Below are 24,695 nucleotides of genomic sequence, written 5' to 3'. Positions count from 1 at the left end.
ATGCCAAGTACAAAAGTTCAGTTTCCAACTATGGGGGGTGGAAAATTGTAGCTAGGATTTCTTAACATCACATTTTCATTTGAATAGCAAGGAGTACGGGGGTGGGGTGGGCAAGGAGCAAATTCCTATTGCAACAATAGATCCAGATACAAGTCAAAACCTTAGTGAGATCTTTACTGATCTATTCATGTATCCAACTGTAGTAACTCTGCTTATAGTAGACCCCTCTCTCATATTCGGGGGGGGGGGGGGTGGCGGCTGCCCTGGGTGCAATGGTTTCCTGTAGAGATGGGGGAGCCTTGCTTCTATTCCTTCTACAAGGGGTGGATCGGAGGGGCGGCTGCCCTGGGTGCAATGGCTTACTGTAGAGATGGGGGAGCCTTGCTTCTATCCTTCTACAAGGGGTGGATCGGAGGGGCGGCTGCCCTGGGTGAAATGGCTTACTGTAGAGATGGAAGTGCCTTGCTTCTATTCCTTCTACAAGGGGTGGATCGGAGGGGCGGCTGCCCTGGGTGCAATGGCTTACTGTAGAGATGGGGGCGCCTTGCTTCTATTCCTTCTACAAGGGGTGGATCGGAGGGCGGCTGCCCTGGGTGCAATGGCTTACTGTAGAGATGGGGGCACCTTGCTTCTATTCCTTCTACAAGGGGTGGATCGGAGGGGCGGCTGCCCTGGGTGAAATGGCTTACTGTAGAGATGGAAGTGCCTTGCTTCTATTCCTTCTACAAGGGGTGGATCGGAGGGGCGGCTGCCCTGGGTGCAATGGCTTACTGTAGAGATGGGGGCACCTTGCTTCTATTCCTTCTACAAGGGGTGGATCGGAGGGCGGCTGCCCTGGGTGCAATGGCTTACTGTAGAGATGGGGGCACCTTGCTTCTATTCCTTCTACAAGGGGTGGATCGGAGGGGCAGCCGCCCTGGGTGCAATGGCTTACTGTAGAGATGGGGGAGCCTTGCTTCTATCCTTCTACAAGGGGTGGATCGGAGGGGCGGCTGCCCTGGGTGAAATGGCTTACTGTAGAGATGGGGGAGCCTTGCTTGTATTCCTTCTACAAGGGGTGGATCGGAGGGACAGCTGCCCTGGGTGCAATGGCTTACTGTAGAGATGGAAGTGCCTTGCTTCTATTCCTTCTACAAGGGGTGGATCGGAGGGGCGGCTGCCCTGGGTGCAATGGCTTACTGTAGAGATGGGGGCACCTTGCTTCTATTCCTTCTACAAGGGGTGGATCGGAGGGCGGCTGCCCTGGGTGCAATGGCTTACTGTAGAGATGGGGGCACCTTGCTTCTATTCCTTCTACAAGGGGTGGATCGGAGGGGCAGCCGCCCTGGGTGCAATGGCTTACTGTAGAGATGGGGGAGCCTTGCTTCTATCCTTCTACAAGGGGTGGATCGGAGGGGCGGCTGCCCTGGGTGAAATGGCTTACTGTAGAGATGGGGGAGCCTTGCTTGTATTCCTTCTACAAGGGGTGGATCGGAGGGACAGCTGCCCTGGGTGCAATGGCTTACTGTAGAGATGGAAGTGCCTTGCTTCTATTCCTTCTACAAGGGGTGGATCGGAGGGGCGGCTGCCCTGGGTGCAATGGCTTACTGTAGAGATGGGGGCACCTTGCTTCTATTCCTTCTACAAGGGGTGGATCAGAGGGCGGCTGCCCTGGGTGCAATGGCTTACTGTAGAGATGGGGGCACCTTGCTTCTATTCCTTCTACAAGGGGTGGATCGGAGGGGCAGCCGCCCTGGGTGCAATGGCTTACTGTAGAGATGGGGGAGCCTTGCTTCTATCCTTCTACAAGGGGTGGATCGGAGGGGCGGCTGCCCTGGGTGAAATGGCTTACTGTAGAGATGGGGGAGCCTTGCTTGTATTCCTTCTACAAGGGGTGGATCGGAGGGACAGCTGCCCTGGGTGCAATGGCTTACTGTAGAGATGGAAGTGCCTTGCTTCTATTCCTTCTACAAGGGGTGGATCGGAGGGGCGGCTGCCCTGGGTGCAATGGCTTACTGTAGAGATGGGGGCACCTTGCTTCTATTCCTTCTACAAGGGGTGGATCAGAGGGCGGCTGCCCTGGGTGCAATGGCTTACTGTAGAGATGGGGGCACCTTGCTTCTATTCCTTCTACAAGGGGTGGATCGGAGGGGCAGCCGCCCTGGGTGCAATGGCTTACTGTAGAGATGGGGGAGCCTTGCTTCTATCCTTCTACAAGGGGTGGATCGGAGGGGCGGCTGCCCTGGGTGCAATGGCTTACTGTAGAGATGGGAGTGCCTTGCTTCTACAGTTGTATTCAAAATTATTCAACCCTCACTGAAATTTATTGTTTTGCCCAGTTTGACATTGATTTTGATCATTCAGTCATCCTACTTACAATTAAATCAAAGAAGCACGTGTAGGTCAGACAAATATAACATAACATTTATAATGAAATAACCACAAATGTCTTTTCTGTGCTCACATCATTATCAGTTTTATTCAACCCCCAAGTGACATTCAATCTTAGTACTTAGTACAACATCCTTTTACAGTTATAACAGCTTTTAAACGTGAAGCATAGCTTGACACAAGTGTCTTGCAGCGATCTACGGGTATCTTCGCCCATTCGTCATGGGCAAAAGCCTCCAACTCAGTCACATTCTTAGGCTTGCGCACTGCAACTGCTTTCTTTAAGTCCCATCAGAGGTTCTCAATCGGATTTAAGTCTGGTGACTGCGATGGCCACTCCAAAATGTTCCAGCCTTTAATCTGCAACCATGCTCTAGTGGACTTGGAGCTATGCTTGGGATCATTGTCCTGTTGAAAGGTCCAACGTCTCCCAAGCCTCAGGTTTGTGACGGACTGCATCACATTGTCATCCAATATCTCCTGGTACTGAAGAGAATTCATGGTACCTTGCACACGCTGAAGCTTCCCTGTACCTGCAGAAGCAAAACAGCCCCAAAGCATGATTGACCCCCCGCCATGCTTCACAGTGGGCAAGGTGTTCTTTTCATCATAGGCCTTGTTCTTCCTCCTCCAAACATAGCGTTGATCCATGGGCCCAAACAGTTCTAATTTTGTTTCATCAGTCCACAGAACACAATCCCAAAACGTGTGTGGTTTGTCCACATGACTTTTGGCATACTGCAGTCGACTCTTCTTATTCTTTGGAGACAGCAAGGGGGTGCGCCTGGGAGTTCTGGCATGGAGGCCTTCATTATGCAGTGTGCGCCGTATTGTCTGAGCAGAAACTTCAGTACCCACATCTGACAAATCTTTTCTCAGTTGCTCAGCAGTCACACAGGGACTTTTCTCCACTCTACGCTTCAGGTAGCGCACAGCAGTCGAAGTCAGCATCTTCTTTCTGCCACGACCAGGTAGCGTTTCAACAGTGCCATTTGCCTTGAATTTGCGAATGATGCTTCCTATGGTGTCTCTTGGTATGTTTAACATCTTTCCAATCTTCTTATAGCCATTGCCCTTCCTGTGAAGAGTAATCACCTCTTCTCTTGTCTTCATGGACCATTCTCTTGACTTCACCATGTTTGTAACCACACCAGTAAATGTCTAAAATGAGCTGAGTATCACAGTCATTTTAAAGCTGCCTAATTAATGCTTATTAGGCTTTATTGCTGCTCCCTGACATCCGCAGGTGTTTTCAATACCTGATTGAATACACTTCAATGAACCTCTGTTCTTCAGAGTTGTAGTCTTTAAGGGGTTGAATAATTGTGTAAATGAAGAATTCACAAAAGAAACATTTACTACTGTATTACAAAACCAATTGATGTCATTTTAGTTGCATATGGTTCTTTAAGAAGTCCTTGTAGGATTTCATTCTGAATACAATTACAAAAGTATACTAAATTCCCTAAAACCCTTTACAGCATGGGGGGGTTCAATAATTTTGAACACAACTGTATTCCTTCTACAAGGGGTGGATCGGAGGGGCGGCTGCCCTGGGTGCAATGGCTTACTGTAGAGATGGGGGCACCTTGCTTCTATTCCTTCTACAAGGGGTGGATCGGAGGGCGGCTGCCCTGGGTGCAATGGCTTACTGTAGAGATGGGGGCACCTTGCTTCTATTCCTTCTACAAGGGGTGGATCGGAGGGGCGGCTGCCCTGGGTGCAATGGCTTACTGTAGAGATGGGGGCGCCTTGCTTCTATTCTTTCTACAAGGGGTGGATCGGAGGGCGGCTGCCCTGGGTGCAATGGCTTACTGTAGAGATGGGTGCGCCTTGCTTCTATTCCTTCTACAAGGGGTGGATCAGAGGGGCGGCTGCCCTGGGTGCAATGGCTTACTCTAGAGATGGGGGCACCTTGCTTCTATTCCTTCTACAAGGGGTGGATCGGAGGGGCGGCTGCCCTGTGTGCAATGGCTTACTGTAGAGATGGGGGCGCCTTGCTTCTATTCCTTCTACAAGTGGTGGATCGGAGGGGCGGCTGCCCTGGGTGCAATGGCTTACTGTAGAGATGGGGGAGCCTTGCTTCTATTCCTTCTACAAGGGGTGGATCGGAGGGGCGGCTGCCCTGGGTGCAATGGCTTACTGTAGGATATGGGGGCGCCTTGCTTCTATTCCTTCTACAAGGGCTGGATCGGAGGGGCGGCTGCCCTGGGTGCAATGGCTTACTGTAGAGATGGGGGCGCCTTGCTTCTATTCCTTCTACAAGGGGTGGATCGGCTGCCCTGGGTGCAAAGGCTTACTGTAGAGATGGGGGCGCCTTGCTTCTATTCCTTCTACAAGGGGTGAATCGGAGGGGCGGCTGCCCTGGGTGCAATGGCTTACTGTAGAGATGGGAGTGCCTTGCTTCTATTCCTTCTACAAGGGGTGGATCGGAGGGGCGGCTGCCCTGGGTGCAATGGCTTACTGTAGAGATGGGGGAGCCTTGCTTCTATTCCTTCTACAAGGGGTGGATCGGAGGGGCGGCTGCCCTGGGTGCAATGGCTTACTGTAGAGATGGGGGCACCTTGCTTCTATTCCTTCTACAAGGGGTGGATCGGAGGGCGGCTGCCCTGGGTGCAATGGCTTACTGTAGAGATGGGGGCACCTTGCTTCTATTCCTTCTACAAGGGGTGGATCGGAGGGGCGGCTGCCCTGGGTGCAATGGCTTACTGTAGAGATGGGGGCACCTTGCTTCTATTCCTTCTACAAGGGGTGGATCGGAGGGGCGGCTGCCCTGGGTGCAATGGCTTACTGTAGAGATGGGGGAGCCTTGCTTCTATTCCTTCTGCAAGGGGTGGATAGAAGGGACGGCTGCCCTGGGTGCAATGGCTTACTGTAGAGATGGGGGAGCCTTGCTTCTATTCCTTCTACAAGGGGTGGATCGGAGGGGCGGCTGCCCTGGGTGCAATGGCTTACTGTAGAGATGGGTACGCCTTGCTTCTATTCCTTCTACAAGGGGTGGATCGGAGGGGCGGCTGCCCTGGGTGCAATGGCTTACTGTAGAGATGGGGATGCCTTGCTTCTATTCCTTCTACAAGGGGTGGATCGGAGGGCGGCTGCCCTGGGTGCAATGGCTTACTGTAGAGATGGGGGAGCCTTGCTTCTATTCCTTCTACAAGGGGTGGATCGGAGGGCGGCTGCCCTGGGTGCAATGGCTTACTGTAGAGATGGGGGCGCCTTGCTTCTATTCCTTCTACAAGGGGTGAATCGGAGGGGCGGCTGCCCTGGGTGCAATGGCGTACTGTAGAGATGGGGATGCCTTGCTTCTATTCCTTCTACAAGGGGTGGATCGGAGGGCGGCTGCCCTGGGTGCAATGGCTTACTGTAGAGATGGGGGCGCCTTGCTTCTATTCCTTCTACAAGGGGTGGATCGGAGGGGCGGCTGCCCTGGGTGCAATGGCTTACTGTAGAGATGGGGGCGCCTTGCTTCTATTCCTTCTACAAGGGGTGAATCGGAGGGGCGGCTGACCTGGGTGCAATGGCTTACTGTAGTGCCCTTATTATATGCACCAATTTTTACGTGTTCAAAGATTGTATCACGTAATCTTATAATTAATCACGCAGCACAGCTTAATATTTATTTTTTATGCAATTTGATGTTTTATCTGACATTTTTCATTTGCAGCAGCGTGATTCACACGATTTATATATTCATTATTAGAGATCTGCACAGTATTCTTTTTATTTAACCTGCCATTGCTATCTGTCCCAAACTAGTGCCATCCGTCAGTTCCAAACCAGTGCCACCTGCTAGTGCCAATCTGTGCTACCTGCCAGTGCCAATAGTGCCATCTGTCAGTTTCAAACCAGTGCCACCTGCCAATGCCAACCAGTGCCCACCTGCCATTGCCAATCAGTGCCACCTGCCAGTGCTGTCAGTTCCAAACCAGTGCCACCTGCCAGTGCCATCTGTCAGTTCCAAACCAGTGCCACCTGTACTGAGGACATCAAGTGTGTGCTAGAGTGACAGGAGTAAGCAGGAAGGAGTGGAGTGGGTGAGGTTGTTTTTTTTTATCGGCCTAAAATATCGGCCACAAAAATCGCCATCATGTATCGGCCGCCCCAATTTCTAAATATCGGAATCGGCCAGAGAAAAACCCATATCAGTCTACCTCTCTTGTGTACACACGATCGTACAATCTGGCAACACACATTTGTTGGCGGACAATTTTAAAGCATGCCATCTCACATTTGTCCGCGGAAAATCCGGCAACAATTGTCCGATTGAGCGTACAAACGGTCGGATTATCCAACAGCCTCTCATCACACAATTCCCGTCGGATTATCCGATCATGTGTATGAGGCTTTACTTCTATTCCTTCTGTCACTGACAGGAGTAGTGACAGCGGCAGCGATTTTACCAAGCGAGTGACTGCTGGGTGTAGGATCCTCTAACAGGGGAGGAGGGGGGCACAGTTTGGCATTTTTGCCCTGGATGACCTTGTCCCAGCACTGCTTATATTATATACACATGCTGCGCTTAAAGCCGACCTTCACTCGAAAGTGGCGCTTATTCAACTCCCCAACCCCGATAAGAACAAGCTTGACTTTTTTTTTATGGGGAGTAGGTACTTTGACAGATACCGGCACCCACTTCTTTAATTCTCACTAAGGTGAGACTGACATGTACTTACCCCTGCCCCCGACCCGCAGCCTCCTGGGAAACACCACACATCCCAGGAGGATGCAGGACCAGTTCCAGAAGCACTACGCGATCTCGCACAGGAAGGCAGCTTACTTCCTCAGGAAGTCACTTGGCTCCCATATCCAAAATGGTGGTTCCGGAGAACCGCAATGGCAAGAAGCATCTTGCCATCTGTGTCCCCCATTAGGGAGATTTATTTTCATTTCCTGCCCCATAGCCAAACAGGAAGTGAGAGGAAATCCCTGCCACCCTTTGGGATCCCCCCCATGTCACCTGAACTAGTGTCCCCATTGGAATATTTCTACTCTACTACTTTTCAGCCCCTTCAGCCCCTGAGGATATGGCTGCCCAAAGACCAGGTCATTTTCTGTGATTCGGCACTGCCTCGCTTTAACTGCCAATTGCGCGGTCGTGCGACGTGGCACCCAAACAAAATTGACGTCCTTTTTTTCTAACAAATAGAGCTTTCTTTTGGTGGTATTTGATCACCTCTGCGGTTTTTTATTTTTTGAGCTATAAACAAAAAAAGAGCGACAATTTTGGAAAAAAATGTAATATTTTCTACTTTTTGCTATAACAAATAGCCCCGAATTTTTTTTTTTTTTCCAAAAAGCATTTTTTTTCTCAGTTTAGGCCGATATGTATCCTACATATTTTTGGTAATTAAAAAAAAATCACAAAAAGCGTATATTGATTGGTTTGCGCAAAAGTTATAGCCTCTACAACATAAGGGATAGAATTATGGAATTTTTATTGTTTATTTTTTACTGGCAATGGCGGTGATCTGCGATTTTTATTGGGACTGCGATATTGCGGCAGACAAATCAGACACCATTGACACATTTTTGGGACCATTCACATTTATACAGCGATCAGTGCTATAAAAATGCACTGAATACAATATAAATAATATCCCCCCCCCCCAAATTTTTTTTATATATATATATATAAATAAATATAAATTCCTCAGTTTAGGCCGATATGTATTCTACATATTATTGGTTAAAAAAAAAAATCGCAATAAGCGTATATTGATTGGTTTGCGCAAAAGTACAAAATAGGTGATAGATTTATGGACTTGGATACATAGTGACAGTGGGTTAACCCCTTCCATACAGGGAATTTTCACCCCCTTCCTGCCCAGTCCAATTTTTAGTTTTCAGCGCTGTTGCACTTTGAATGACAATTGCGCGGTCATGGTCATGCGACGCTGTACCCAAATTATATCTATGTTTTTTCCCCCCCACAAATAGAGCTTTCTTTTGGTGGTATTTGATCACCTCTGCGGTTTTCATTTTTTTGCGAAAAAAAAAAATATTTTTTACTTTTTGATTTAATATCACAATTAAAAAAAAAAAAAAAAAAAAAACATTTTTCCTCAATTTAGGCTGATACGTATTCTACATATTTTTGGTTAAAAAAAAAAATATCGCAATAAGCGTATATTGATTGGTTTGCGCAAAAGTTATAGCATCTACAAAATAGGGGCTAGAATTATAGCATTTTTTTTTTTTAACTAGTAATGGTGGCGATCTGCGATTTTTATCGAGACCGTGACATTGCAACGGACATATCGGACACTTTTGTGGGACCATTCACATTTATACAGCGATTATATAAAAAAAAATTCTCAGTTTAGGCCGATATGTATTCTACATATTATTGGTTAAAAAAAAAAAAAAAAAAGTCGCAATAAGCGTATATTGATTGGTTTGCACAAAAGTACAAAATAGGGGATAGATTTATGGACTAATTATTAATATTTTTTTTCATTAGTAATGGCGACGATCAGCGATTTTTTATCGTGACTGCGACATTATGGCGGACACATCAGACACTTTTGACGCTATTTTGTGACCATTGTCATTTATACAGCGATCAATGCTATAAAAATGCACTGATTGCTGTGTAAATGACACTGGCAGGGAAGAAGTTAAACACTAGGGGGCGATGAAGGGGTTGAGTGTGTCCTAGGGAGTGATTCTAACTTTTGGTGGGGTGGGCTACAATTGACATGACAGTGATCACTTCTCCCGATGACAGGGAGCAGCAGATCGGTGTCCTATCACTAGGCAGAACAGGGAAATGCCTTGTTTACATAGGCACTTCCCGTTCTGCCCCTCCGTGAGACGTTCACAGGCACCCAGCGGACATGGAGTCTGCGTGCGCCGCCAGCGGCAAATTCAAAGGGACGTACAGGTATGTCCCTTTGCGCAGCTGTGCCATTCTGCCGACACATATATATGTATATACACACATGCAGCGGTTGGCAAGTGGTTAATGATAATCAGGACAAATACAAAGGGTGAATCTACCTAAATGGGGCACAAACCGCAATAAAAACTTAAGTGTGGCTAGTCGCTCTCCACTTTGTCCAAATAAAAAAAAAAAACAGCATTTGATTTTATATATATATATATATATATATATATATATATATATATATATATATATATATATATATATATATATATATATATAGGATTGTGAATGCTGAACACACAAGAAAGAACAGATGGATTTTCTGTCCAGGAAGCAAATTCTCTCTCACCTTTACAAACACCCCCCTCTGGCGGGACCAGTGACTTGTTGGCTTCGAGTGCCGCCGATTTCTTCCCCGAGTTCGTTCCGTTGGGGCTGCGCACTTTCTTCCTGTTCTTACTGGATGGAGGAGGAGTGGGGAGTCCTGCTGACAATGGCATCACAGGGCTGTAAGAAACCAGACAGAATTAGTACAATGCAGTCACCTAATACATAGAAGTGACCTAAAAAAGAATGCATGCAAAAACCTCCCCCCTCCCCCAAAAAAAAGTAATATAACTGCTCCTGGCAATTAAGATCAGCCACCATATCAGGGGGTATGGGCCTTCTATGAAAGCCATGATGGGAGGACAGAAGAGGGGGGTAATCACAGTCCTGGTAAAAGCAAACCAAGTATCAGGTGACCACTCAAAAAGAAAGTTATAAAAAAAAAAAAAGATTTGGTATAGTAAAAATACAAAAACTTTATTCATGTATATAATGCACACCACTATAGATCAGGGATACGCAATTAGCGGACCTCCAGCTGTTGCAGAACTACAAGTCCCATGAGGCAAAGCAAGACTGACAGCCACAAGCAAGACACCCAGAGGCATGATGGGATTTGTAGTTTTGCAACTGCTGGAAGTCCGCTAATTGCATATCCCATGCTATAGATGGTCAGCAGACCTTTTGACCAGCAACCCTCAGATCTATGTATCCTCATTACCCTGCAATAGAGCGCTGTGATAGTGGGGCGGAGTTATTTACCTTAAAGGGGGTTTCACATGCAATTTTTTTTTAAAGTCAGCAGCTACAAACACTGCTCCACCCCACCCAGGTTCATCATTCATTCACAGGGTTCTTTGAATGGGAGAACTACAAGTACCAACAGCCTTTGCAGCTGCTGGCATTAAGTTCTCAATGAATTACCAAGGCACTGTTGAGAGCTCTAGGTAGTTCATTGATGCTTCCTGTCATTGTGTAACTGCCTGTCCGTATGAGATACATACGGCTCAATTCACGGCACCCCCCCCCCCCCCTGCATCGTCTCAATTCGTGGCAAGCCTCCCCCCCCCCCTCCCCCGTTCTCTGCTCCAGGGGCACCATGCCTGAAGCTGTGTAAGGGGCCCCTAAAATTCCTGATGGCGGCCCCAAGTGAACCCGGGATCAGTCTCTGCAAGGAGTCCAGCAAGGGACCCGTGATCAGTCTCTGCAAGGAGCCCAGCAAGGAACCCGTGATCAGTCTCTGCAAGGAGACCAGAAAGGGCACCCGTGATCAGTCTCTGCAAGGAGCCCAGAAAGGGACCCGTGATCAGTCTCTGCAAGGAGACCAGAAAGGGCACCCGTGATCAGTCTCTGCAAGGAGCCCAGAAAGGGACCCGTGATCAGTCTCTGCACGGAGACCAGAAAGGGACCCGTGATCAGTCTCTGCACGGAGACCAGAAAGGGACCCGTGATCAGTCTCTGCACGGAGACCAGAAAGGGACCCGTGATCAGTCTCTGCACGGAGACCAGAAAGGGACCCGTGATCAGTCTCTGCACGGAGACCAGAAAGGGACCCGTGATCAGTCTCTGCACGGAGACCAGAAAGGGACCCGTGATCAGTCTCTGCACGGAGACCAGAAAGGGACCCGTGATCAGTCTCTGCAAGGAGACCAGAAAGGGACCCGTGATCAGTCTCTGCAAGGAGCCCAGCAGGGCACCCGCGATCAGTCTCTGCAAGGAGCCCAGCAGGGCACCCGCGATCAGTCTCTGCAAGGAGCCCAGCAGGGCACCCGCGATCAGTCTCTGCAAGGAGCCCAGCAGGGCACCCGCGATCAGTCTCTGCAAGGAGCCCAGCAGGGCACCCGCGATCAGTCTCTGCAAGGAGCCCAGCAGGGCACCCGCGATCAGCCTCTGCAAGGAGCCCAGCAGGGCACCCGCGATCAGCCTCTGCAAGGAGCCCAGCAGGGCACCCGCGATCAGCCTCTGCAAGGAGCCCAGCAGGGCACCCGCGATCAGCCTCTGCAAGGAGCCCAGCAGGGCACCCGCGATCAGCCTCTGCAAGGAGCCCAGCAAGGGACCCGCGATCAGCCTCTGCAAGGAGCCCAGCAAGGGACCCGCGATCAGTCTCTGCAAGGAGCCCAGCAAGGGACCCGCGATCAGTCTCTGCAAGGAGCCCAGCAAGGGACCCGCGATCAGTCTCTGCAAGGAGCCCAGCAAGGGCACCCGCGATCAGTCTCTGCAAGGAGCCCAGCAGGGCACCCGCGATCAGTCTCTGCAAGGAGCCCAGCAGGGCACCCGCGATCAGTCTCTGCAAGGAGCCCAGCAGGGCACCCGCGATCAGTCTCTGCAAGGAGCCCAGAATGGCACCCGCGATCAGTCTCTGCAAGGAGCCCAGCAGTGCACCCGCGATCAGTCTCTGCAAAGAGCCCAGCAGTGCACCCGCGATCAGTCTCTGCAAAGAGCCCAGCAGTGCACCCGCGATCAGTCTCTGCAAGGAGCCCAGCAGTGCACCCGCGATCAGTCTCTGCAAGGAGCCCAGCAGTGCACCCATGATCAGTCTCTGCAAAGAGCCCAGCAGTGCACCCGTGATCTGCTGGTTGCGGGTGCAATGATTTGCAGGCTTCTAGTAAAATAATCATAATAATAAATGCATTTTTTTTACCTGCAAAAGGATGTGAATGTACAGTTGTGTTCAAAATTATTCAACCCCCCAATGCTGTAAAGGGTTTTAGGGAATTTAGTGTACATTTGTAATTGTATTCAGAATGAAATCCTACAAGGACTTCTTAAAGAACCATATGCAACTAAAATGACATCAATTGGTTTTGTAATACAGCAGTAAATGTTTCTTTTGTGAATTCTTCATTTACACAATTATTCAACCCCTTAAATACTACCACTCTGAAGAACAGAGGTTCATTGAGGTGTTTTCAATCAGGTATTGAAAACACCTGCGGATGTCAGGGAGCAGCAATAAAGCCTAATAAGCATTAATTAGGCAGCTTTAAAATGACTGTGATACTCAGCTCCTTCTAGACATTTACTGGTGTGGTTACAAACATGGTGAAGTCAAGAGAATGGTCCAGGAAGACAAGAGAAGAGGTGATTACTCTTCACAGGAAGGGCAATGGCTATAAGAAGATTGCAAAGATGTTAAACATACCAAGAGACACCATAGGAAGCATCATTCGCAAATTCAAGGCTAAGGGCACTGTTGAAACGCTACCTGGTCGTGGCAGAAAGAAGATGCTGACTTCGACTGCTGTGCGCTACCTGAAGCGTAGAGTGGAGAAAAGTCCCCGTGTGACTGCTGAGAAACTGAGAAAAGATTTGTCAGATGTGGGTACTGAAGTTTCTGCTCAGACAATACGGCGCACACTGCGTAATGAAGGCCTCCATGCCAGAACTCCCAGGCGCACCCCCTTGCTGTCTCCAAAGAATAAGAAGAGTCGACTGCAGTATGCCAAAAGTCATGTGGACAAACCACAAAAGTTTTGGGATTGTGTTCTGTGGACTGATGAAACAAAAAGTGTTTGGGCCCATGGATCAACGCTATGTTTGGAGGAGGAAGAACAAGGCCTATGATGAAAAGAACACCTTGCCTACTGTGAAGCATGGCGGGGGGTCAATCATGCTTTGGGGCTGTTTTGCTTCTGCAGGTACAGGGAAGCTTCAGCGTGTGCAAGGTACCATGAATTCTCTTCAGTAACAGGAGATAGTGGATAACAATGTGATGCAGTCCGTCACAAACCTGAGGCTTGGGAGACGTTGGACCTTTCAACAGGACAATGATCCCAAGCATACCTCCAAGTCCACTAGAGCATGGTTGCAGATTAAAGGCTGGAACATTTTGGAGTGGCCATCGCAGTCACCAGACTTAAATCCGATTGAGAACCTCTGGTGGGACTTAAAGAAAGCAGTTGCAGTGCGCAAGCCTAAGAATGTGACTGAACTGGAGGCTTTTGTCCATGACGAATGGGCGAAGATACCTGTAGATCGCTGCAAGACACTTGTGTCAAGCTATGCTTCACGTTTAAAAGCTGTTATAACTGTAAAAGGATGTTGTACTAAGTACTAAGATTGAATGTCACTTGGGGGTTGAATAAAACTGATAATGATGTGAGCACAGAAAAGACATTTGTGGTTATTTCATTATAAATATTATGTTATATTTGTCTGACCTACACGTGCCTCTTTGATTTAATTGTAAGCAGGATGACTGAATGATCAAAATCAATGTCAAACTGGCCAAAACAATCAATTTCAGTGGGGGTTGAATAATTTTGAACACAACTGTATTATTTATTTTTTTTACAAAAGGTGAACATATTCTTTAACTTATTTTTTTGGAAAATTACCCCTGTTCTTCATAGGGCTGCACATCCCTACACACCAAATTAATCCGCTATCTAAAGAGAGCAGACACGCTGCTGAAAAGGTAAAGAAAAAAAAAAAAAAAGAAAAAAAAAAAAAGCAGCACACAGATTGCTCCTATTATTCAAAACAGCCATAAAAAACACACACAGCACCGCTGCAAACACCTCCACGTTGTGAATAATTTAGAGCAGAGTTTGGTGCAATTTGAATTTTTCTTCAGGGATGGGAAGTTAAATACCTTTAATTTGTTCTAATTATTTCAAATTTGCAAGTTAATTATGGCTGATCATTAAACAACAGAAAGGACTGCGGTCTCCTCAGAGCTTTACCTTCCACCCCTCGCATTACTTAAGCTACGTTTTCGCATGCATGAATTAACTTTCTAAATAATCGCGCGCTTTGGCTAAATGGTCCTGGAAAATGAGAGCCGACGTTCGGGAAAGGCGTTAATGGACATTACAAAAGGCCGCTGGGAGCAATGGTAGGCGCAGTCACGGGGCTTCTAATGGGGTCTTATTTACAAATCTTTAGGCTGGGGCACGGTGCAACTGCATTAAAGCGCTTCTTTATGAAGGCGCAGCCACTTCTCGCAGACAATAAAAGCAAACGTCCATTCGGAGACAGTTAAATCCACTTGAAAGTGAAAGTTGCCTGAAATAAAAACTTGGAGCTAGAAGAGCTGCGATTGCTCATCGGTAATTGATGCTACGCTGGGTACAGCGGGTGACGGGGGACCTACAGCAGGTTCAGGAAATTTGCGGCTTGCGAATCCAGGTGGCTGACAGGTCATCCAGGGACTCAAACCGATCCCAAAAAAAAAAAACGTTAGATGACAACTTCTAGTAAATTATAAAATGCATTAATTCGTCTCGAGAGCTGGGAAAGTTTTTTATAAGATCCTCTGAGCCCACCTAACCATATTGGTGGTCTCATCTCACTGCAGAAACAACATTCTTTTTACTAGTAATGGCGGCGATCAGCGATTTTTATCGTGACTGCGACATTATGGCGGACACATCAGACACGTTTTTGGGACCATTGTCATTTTTACAGCGACCAGCGCTATAAAAATGCACTGTTTACTGTGAAAATGACACTGGCAGTGAAGGGGTTAACCAGTAGGTGGCGCTGTACGGGTTAAGAGTTTCCTAGGGAGTGCTACTGTAGGGGGGATTGGGCTATGTGTCACGACACTGATCTCCACTCGGACTACATGGAGCGGAGATCAGTGCCATTGTCACTAGGCAGACGTGTGGTTGCACGCCTCCGCTTAGTCTGTGAGCCCGACCGCGGGTCTCGCGGACTCGATCGCCGTGGGGACACCCGCAATATCGAGTCCATGAGACCCACGGTGGGGTTAAAGGGCTAAGTGGAGGCGCGCGACCACACGGCAGCATCTTAACCACTTAAGGACCGCCTCCTGCAGATATACGTCGGCAGAATGGCACGGCTGGGCACAAGCACGTACCTGTGCCCAGCCGTGGGTCGCGGGCGGGACCCGGTCCGAAGCTCCGAAACCGCGGACCCGATCGCCGCCGGAGTCCCAGAGCTGAAGAACGGGGAGAGGCGAGTGTAAACACAGCTTCCTCGTTCTTCACAGTGGTGCTGTCATTGATCGTGTGTTCCCTAATATAGGGAAACACGATCAATGACGTCACACGTCCAGCCCCGCCCCCCTACAGTTAGAAAAACATATGAAGTCACACATAACCCCTACAGCGCCCCCTAGTGGTTAACTCCTAAACTGCCATTGTCATTTTCACAGTAAACAATGCATTTCTATAGCATTTTTTGCTGTGAAAGTGACAATGGTCCCAAAAATGTGTCAAAATTGGCCGAAGTGTCCGCCATAATGTCGCAGACACGAAAAAAAAAACGCTGATCGCCGCCATTAGTAGTAAAAAAAAAAAAATGCAATAAAACTATCTCCTATTTTGTAAACGCTATAAATTTTGCGCAAACCAATCGATAAACGCTTATTGCGTTTTTTTTTTACCAAAAATATGTAGAAGAATACGTATCGGCCGAAACTGAGGAAAAAAAACGTTTTTTTATACCATATCTTTTTGGGGGGATAGTAGTTATAGCAAAAAGTAAAAAATATTGATTTTTTTTCTAAATTGTCGCTCTATTTTTGTTTATAGCGCAGAAAAATAAAAACCGCAGAGGTGATCAACTACCACCAAAAGAAAGCTCTATTTGTGGGGGAAAAAAGGACGCCAATTTTGTTTGGGAGCCACATCGCGCAATTGTCAGTTAAAGCGACGCAGTGCCGAATCGCAAAAACTGGCCGGGTCCTTTACCTGCATAAAGGTCCGGGTCTTAAGTGGTTAAAGGGGACGTACATATACGTCCTTATGCCTGTTCGTGCCACTCTGCCGACGTAAATATACAGGAGGCGGTCTTTAAGCGGTTAGGAGCTGCCGTTGAGGCCGCCTATATTAAGAAAGATGACCACCACTGCTCTAAGTCAGGGTTTGACAAATTTGCTTGAAATCTAGGAACCAGCTAAAAAAAGTTAGGAGCCAGAAAACGCACCCTGTGCCGACGAGCTTGCGCGCAGAAGAGAACACATACGTGAGCAGCGCCCGCATATGTAAACGGTGTTCAAACCACACATGTGAGGTATCGCCGCGATTGGTAGAGCGAGAGCAATAATTCTAGCCCTAGACCTCCTCTGTAACTCAAAACATGCAACCTGTAGATTTTTTTAAAGGTCGCCTATGAAGATTTTAAAGGGTAAAAGTTTGTCGGCATTCCACGAGCGTACGCAATTATGAAGCGTGACATGTTGGGTATGAATTTACTCGGCGTAACATTATCTTTCATAATATAAAAAAAAATGGGGATAACTTTACTGTTGTCTTATTTTATTAAAAGTGTAATTTTTCCCCAAACATAGTGAAAAATTACATTAGAATTGCTGTTTAACTTGTAATGCTTAACTTGCATTACCAACGGCCACCACCAGATGGCGCCAGCTCACAAAATTTTTTATTTTTTTTGCCCACCTTCAAAGCCAAGTCGCCAGGACACTATTTCTAGTCACCATGGCGACCGGGATTTGTTGAGCCCTGCTCTAAGTGCACATAAAAACCGTGATCTGTCCATACGTGGTCCCCCTACCTCTTGTAGGAGGAAGCCTGCATAAGATAATATATGGCTCTCTGCAATATCTTTGTGAACACGCTTGAGCAAACTCTAGAAGAAATCAGAAATAATGACCCTATCTGGACGAATCCTCTCAATAGGCGGATGTTGCTAATAAAAATTCTCACTTCCCATGAATCTATAGGGCATCTCAACATTATCAATTCACATTATTTTAATGAAAAATAAATACAATCGTTGCTACCGCGCTCCCTCATATGACCTAAAGCCTAGGCAACCTCGGAGTCCCATATCACTGCAGACTAAACAGAATTTATGGTTTCCAATCAGACAGACCCCGTAGGGTATACTTGCAGTTGACATAAGACCATAAGAGGATCGGCAAGGCGAAAACCAGGAAGCAAAAGGTTGTAATGCGCAAATATGGCTGCCCCAAGGAACACCACATCCATGTGATTTATATCACGCTGGTCACTTTTAATGTATATTTATCATTAAAAAAAATACATCATCATAAAGGAAAGTACTGGAAACCGGGATGTTCTGCTCCACCAGATCCTATATACAAGTTGACCAGGCCAACTTGGCACTGCAAGTGCCCACATGTATATTTTATTATTCACCAAGCAGGGACAGAAATGGGCGCTTCCCGAGACGTCTTCAGAGGCTGAAATTCTGTAAACTCCATCCTAATTGCGCTGTGGACCTCTGGTCACATCACCACATCCCGTGCATCTCCCTGTAAGTCCACCTAGGTATCAACACTTAATACCCCGTACCAGGGCCACCATCAGGGGGGTACAGTCAATACACATGTAAGGGACCTGGATGGCAACCCCCCTTTATTTTTTTGTTTTTATGAAAGGGCCCAGAGGTCCCCAGGGGCCCGGATGACAACCCCCCCCCCTTTTTTTTAAAAAAAACAATTTTTATATATAATTTTTGTTTTTATTGCATTTTATATACCGTATTTATCAGCGTATACTGCGCACTTTTCCCCCCTTAAAATAAGGGGAAAATCGTGGGTGTGATATGCGCCGATACCCACGCTCAGTTTTGAATGCCTGCGCCGACATATACCGAATGCAGTACACTCGGCCAGGCTCGGCTTCGCTCATGCTCACGCATAAACGTCACAGAGCGTGAGCACGAGCGAAGCCGAGCCTGGCCGAATGTAGCCGAGTGTACTGCACTCGGTATATGCCAGTGCAGGCATTTAAACTGAGCGCGGGAAGCGGCGATTCGACGGGGAGACAGCACGGGAGAAGCCGGGAGGACACCACCGAAGCCGCAGACGGACCCGACGAGGCCGCCGCGCAAGACACCAATCTCAATTTGAGGAGGCAGCACCAAACCCCCCCCCCCCCCCCCAGGGGGCCCATGCCTGAAGCTGTGTAAGAGGCCTCATAATTCCTAATGGCGGCCCTGCCCCGTACACACGACCGGTTTTTCCATCGAAAAGTCACAACCCCAATCGCCTTCTCCGATCCACCGACCAAAACCTCCTCCAGATACCCAAAGCCAGATACAAGTCCAAAGGAGAACGAAGATTTGCAGTCCAAGGACCTAGACCAGGGTTTCTCAACTCCAGTCCTCGAGGCGCCCCAACAGGTCATGTTTTCAGGTTTTCCATTTTTTTGCACAGGTGATTTGATCAGTTTCACTGCCTTAGTAATTACCCCAGCCAATTCATCTGAGGGAAATCCTGAAAACATGACCTGTTGGGGCGCCTCGAGGACTGGAGTTGAGAAACACTGACCTAGACTATGGAACGCTCTACCAACCAGCATTCGAATGGAAGTGAATCACCTGGCCTTCAGAAAAAAACTCAAAACCCATCTTTTCTGAGGGCAAAAGGACAGTAGGGAGCGGATACCAAGCGCCCAGAGGCGATTCAGTTTGCATGTGTTGCGCTATATACCGTATTTATCGGCGTATACCGCGCACTTTTTTGCCCTTAAAACCTGGGCAAACACGTGGGTGCGCGATATACGCCGATACCCGCGCCGTGTTTGAACCTCTGCGCCGTACACTCGGGTATACTCGGCTCCTCTCGCGGTCACGTCCTGTGCGCGAGAGGAGCCGAGCCTGCCCGAGTGTACTGCGCTCGGTATATTCGGCGGAGTGGTTCAAACACAGCGCGGGGATCGGCTGAAGAACACAGCGGGGAGGACACCACGATAGCCGCAGAAGAACGCCGGACCGGACAAGGCCGCCAATGGACGCCGGGCAAGACACCGACGTTTGGCATCCAAACTGCAAGTATTTCTTTTTTTCCAGGAATTTTTCTTCTAGGTTGGGGGTGCGCGCTATACGCTATACGCTGGGGCGCGTTATAGGAAGATAAATACGGTAAGTTTCACACTCACCATTTTCCCAATGGAATTCCTGTCAAGCCTGCCTTGCATACACACGGTCACACAAAAGTCTGGCGAACTTTTGACTGCCAAGAACACGATGACGTAAAAGACTACGATGAGCCAAGAGCATGTGTTTTGTTTCCGAGCATGCACGTTTTTTTTACCCGTCGAAAAACCATACAGACTAACGGTTTTCCCGCCAGGATTTTTTCCTAATGAGGAAAAAGGAGATCCTGCTCTCTTTTTTTTGTCCGTCAGTTTTCCCGTCGGAAAAACTGCGATGGAGCGTACACACGGCTGGGATTCCCGATGAAAAGCTCTCATAGCAGTTTTCCCCGTTGGAAAAAACGGTCGTGTGTACGAGGGAGAATAATGAAAGATGTCTGCACTCCAAGATCAATCAAAATTCTTTCATTTCCGAACATCCCAAGTATTACAGACAGGTAGACTTTGTATAGGTACCAACCCCTTCTGCTAAGAGAGCAGGTAGTGCCGTCATAAAGATGGTTCTCAACTTTGCCCAAGTTGTGGCAACTCCATGTAAAAGGTTGAATACCATGAAATTAATTGAATTAAAGGGTGAGGGGTGGGGTCATCATTTTAACCACTTGGCGACCTCTGCACGACTATATACGCCGGAAGAATGGCTCGCCTGGGCATATGGACGTGTGTGTGTGTGTATATATATATATATATATACACACACACACACACACACACACACACACACACATACATACACGTCCCCTTTAAGACGTTGCATTGTGGGCGTGCATGCCGCAAGCTCCGCGAGTCTGATCACGGGTCTCACGGACTTTATGTCCGCCGGGAGTCCCACAATCGTCTCACAGAGAGGAAGAACAGCGAAATGCTGATGTAAACAAGGCATTTCCCCGTTCTACCTAGTGACAGGACACTGATCACTGCTCCCTGTGATCGGGAGCAGTGATCAGTGTCGTTTCACACGTAGCCCATCCCCCCTACAGTTAGAACACATCCCTAGGACACAGCCCCGTCAGCGCCCCCTAGTGGTTAACCCCATTCACTGCCAGTCACATTTGAAAAGTAATCAGTGCATTTTATAGAGGAGGAGGATCAGAGGAGGGCTGGTGCGAGGGCCGCATGAAATGGCCTGAAGGGCCGGTTTCGGCCCGCGGGCCTTGTGTTTGACACAAGGTGCTATAGACAAACTCCTAAACCTTGTGGACGGCCTTCCTAGAAGAGTTGAAGCTGTTATAGCTGCAAAGGGCGGGGCCAATGCAATTTTGAACCCTACAGACTAAGACTGGGATGCCATTAAAGTTCATGTAAAGGCAGGCGTCCCAATACTTTTGGGAATATAGTGTGTGTGTATATATATATATATATATATATATATATATATATATATATAAAATAAACATTGTTTTTGAGTATCACAACGCCACCTCATATCTGGTCAATAATAACATGTCAGGTATGTTGTATGGTCATCTCCCGTATGTCTCTACCATCTCAGGTTCCCTTTAACCGGAGACTGAAAGGATCATTCTGAGTCTCCTGAACAGCAGCGGCACCGGACAGCGGCAGGCTGACACGGCTGTGCGTCAAACCATTTTTAGCCGGCTGACATGTTTTACGAGGCCTCTTGCAGAATACATCACAATAACAAATGGGACTAAGAGAGAAAAGCCAAGCCTGAGTAGACGTGTGTACATTGATGACAGCACAATCCATCCTTCAGTGCTGAATTTAGCTGAATTACCTGAAATCTGTCATGCGCCCGTCTCTTTTGTCATGCAGTTTACTTTAATGTCCTACAAGATGAAGCGGCGGGCAAATGTTGCCAGGATTGTGTTGCGCTTGAAAGACGTTTACATCTATACGCAGAGAAGTGCGATCGAGTCCGTGAGACTTTTTAAACTTCAGAATAACGGCTGCAGAGTCTGTGGTCATCGGGGTGTAGATCTCCACGTCATAATGAACAGTATATTGGGACACAGGCAGCTGAAGTTCAAAGGAAATCATCACCGTCCTAGAAGTCCTTTCACTCCTCCCCGTAGCACCTACCGAGTGTTTCCAGTAAGGCGACCCATCACATTAAGGGCCCCCATTCATCTTTACATACCGTATATACTCGAGTATAAGCTGAGTTTTTCAGCACTTTTTTTGTGCTGAAAATGCCCCCCTCGGCTTATACTAGAGTCACCTGATCTCCCGGATTTTGGGGACCTGGTAAAAGCTGGCCGTAGGGTCCCTGGACCCCAATATTTGCACACACGTAGCCCCACTCTTCCTCTACAAGTGTGCAAAGTTTGTTATCTGGGGGACCTACGGCCAGGCAGCACCGATTTTTCAAACCTGGGCACCCCTTTCATAGACTCCCATATTAAATGGTAATTTCTCCGGTGACTTTGGGGACCCAGTACCGGCTGGTCGTAGATCTCCGGGACCCGGAACTTGGCACACATGTAGCCCAATTTCTCCTCTACAAGTCTGCAAAGTTTGTTGTCTGAGGGACCTACAGCTGGGGAGCACCGATTTTTCAAAGCCATGCACCCCTTCCATAGACTCCCATGTTAAACGTCAGTCATGCATTGCATGAATCTATCTATTGTTGCCGCCGCCACCCACTATTCAGGTGTCCGGCCCCTTGTCGAGTGCCGGCCATCTGAATTACAGCGGTGGGGGTGTTTTGGAAGTGCCCGATTAGAGCCGCCAGCTCTAATAGGCTTCCAAATTGTTAAACAGTGGGCCCACTGCTGTGTGTTTGCCGTTTACACAGTGCTGTGTTAGGGAATCGCTTCCCTAACACTGGCCAGCCTCTTAGCCAATCAGGTGCACTGTGTCTGGTTACCGGTCACCTGATTGGCAGAAGCGACAGACGTCCAATCATAGTAGTAGACGGGAGAAGACATTGAGGACTCAGGGGAGCGTGGAGGATGGCGCTGACCCGTGGCTGCGTTTGATGGGGCACAGTGGCTGCGTTTGACGCGGCACAGTGGCTGCGTTTGATGGTTTTTTTTTAGTTTGTTTGCATTGTGCATTGAATGCACATGCATTATGGTGCCCTGAGTCAGGGCACCCAATTAATTTTGAATGGGCTGGCAATGAACAATAAAGCAGAAGTAGATGATTTCAGCCTCCCCAGGAGCTCCTGCCATGATGTCAAGTATGCAAAGCAGATTTGCACACTATGGCACAATTACCCAGCAAAGTGCCTTGCTTCAGTGATGTCACCTCTACACTACCTGCCCATCGCTCCCATCATCTTCCAGTTCCAAGCTCTTCAGATGTCTCGAATGACTGAGACTTACAACTTTTTAACTTCATGCACCACAATACAGTACTGCAGGTGTACTGCCCATTACTGTAGTTGTACATGGGGTGCCACACACTACCCTGCAGATTTTGCAATGCGAGAACATGGGTTCTACAACACATTACTGCATCACACAATGCACAGGTCTGAATGAGTTCCTAAAGCAGTGGTTCTCAAGTACCCCCAACAGGCCATGCTTTGGAAATTTCTCTTGGATAAAATAGCTGTCCAAAATACCAAGCCATTGACTCTAATTTAAAGTGTAAGTAAACCAACCCCCCCCCCCCCCCTATCGTTTTCAGCCAAGGAAGCTGCCATCTTTGCCAACTGTTTTGAAACTACAAATCCCATCATGCCTCTGCCTCTAAGAGTCATACCTGTAATCGTCAGGGTCTTGGAATGTCTCATGGGACTTGTAGTTTCACCACAGCTGGAGGGCCGAGGTTACCTACCGCTGGGCTAGAGGCTAAGGGCTCGAGGTAATCATTAGGGTTAGCGTTCTAACCCTAAGAATTACCGCTAACCCTAACCCTCACATGAGACTTTGTACACAAAGGTTCCCGAACTACTTTGATGTGACCAATGCTAATTGGGTTTCAGAGAGTGTAAATTTCCTTCAAAGTCGCACTCCATACTTTTCTATCAGCAAACATAAAAAAAAAAAAAAAAAAAAAGCAAAGACGCATAAAAAAACTACCATTCTGAATTCCCAATGAAGACTACAAATGCAATATGTGGTTTCTCAACCAAAGTTGGCCTTATTAACCACTTTCCGCCCGGTCAATAGCAAATTGACGTCCAGGAAGTGGTTCAGTTATCCTGACTGGACGTCTATTGACGTCCAGCAGGATAACAGCTGCCACGCGCCCGTGGGGGCACGCATCGCGGCGATCAGTGTGTCAGTCTGACGATCCGCTACACCGATCTCGGTAAAGAGCCTCCGGCGGAGGCTCTTTACCACCTGATCAGCCGTGTCCAATCACAGCTGATCACGATGTAAACAGGAAGAGCCGTTGATTGGCTTTTCCTCACTCGCGTCTGACAGGCGCGAGTAGAGGAGAGCCGATCGGCGGCTCTCCTGACAGGGAGGATTTGCTCTGATTGTTTATCATCGCAGCCCCCCCCCTCGGATGTCCACACTGGACCACCAGGGAAGCCGCCAGGACCACCAGGTACATCCCCCATGGCCATCCACATGTGTTAATACATGCAAAATACATGCCAATCAGTGCTCACAAATAGGCACCGATTGGCACCAGTATGAAACACATGCTTGGCATCACAGATTTCAATGCCACCCATCAGTGCTCATCCGTGCCACCTATTGGTGCCCATCAGTGCCGCATACCAGTGCCACCAATCAGTGCTCATCAGTGCCACCTCATCGGTGCTGCCTTATCAGTGCCGCATGTCAGTGCCACCTCATCGGTGCTGCCTTATCAGTGCCGCATGTCAGTGCCACCTCATCGGTGCTGCCTTATCAGTGCCCGTCAGTGCAGCCATATAAGTGCCCGTCATTGAAGAAGAAAACTTACTTATTTACAAAACAAATAGCAAACAAAGAAGAGGTGATCAAATACCACCAAAAGAAAGCTCTATTTGTGGGAACAAAATGATAAAAAATTAGTTTGGGTACCGTGTTACATGACCGCGCAATTATCATTCAAATTGCGAGAGCGCTGAAAATTGGCCTGGGCAGGAAGGCGTATAAGTGCCCCCTGGTATTGAAGTGGTCCTCTCTGCATTATGGACTTCATGTTTTAGGTTTTCTTGTCTCCTACAACACAGATATTTAATAATAAGTCATCAGAGACGGGTAATATTCAGAAAAGAGGAGTGTGAAGCACAAACCCGGCTCTGAACAGTTAAAGAAGCTCTTCTGCACTTCTGCTTTCAGCCACATTAAAACTCCCTGGAAGTGCGAATAGCTTTTTAAGTCTGTGATTTATTGAATGACATTTCCGTCCTTAATGTCTGCTATTTA

General features: G+C 47.9%; 1 protein-coding gene across 1 annotated transcript in view; it reads right to left on the bottom strand.

Moving 5' to 3' along the window:
- Positions 1-24,695, bottom strand: part of KIAA1328 (KIAA1328 ortholog) — a 208,757-nt gene that overhangs the window by 42,076 nt on the left and 141,986 nt on the right. Inside the window, exon 9 of the mRNA XM_040336054.1 lies at positions 9,606-9,763. Within this exon, the coding sequence (XP_040191988.1) occupies positions 9,606-9,763 (158 nt within the window). The remainder of the gene's footprint in view (positions 1-9,605; positions 9,764-24,695) is intronic.

Source organism: Rana temporaria, chromosome 1 (assembly GCF_905171775.1).
Source record: "Rana temporaria chromosome 1, aRanTem1.1, whole genome shotgun sequence".
Classification (NCBI taxonomy): Eukaryota; Metazoa; Chordata; class Amphibia; order Anura; family Ranidae; genus Rana; species Rana temporaria.
Note: the sequence above shows the minus strand (reverse complement) of the source record. Positions and strands in the feature narration are given on the sequence as shown.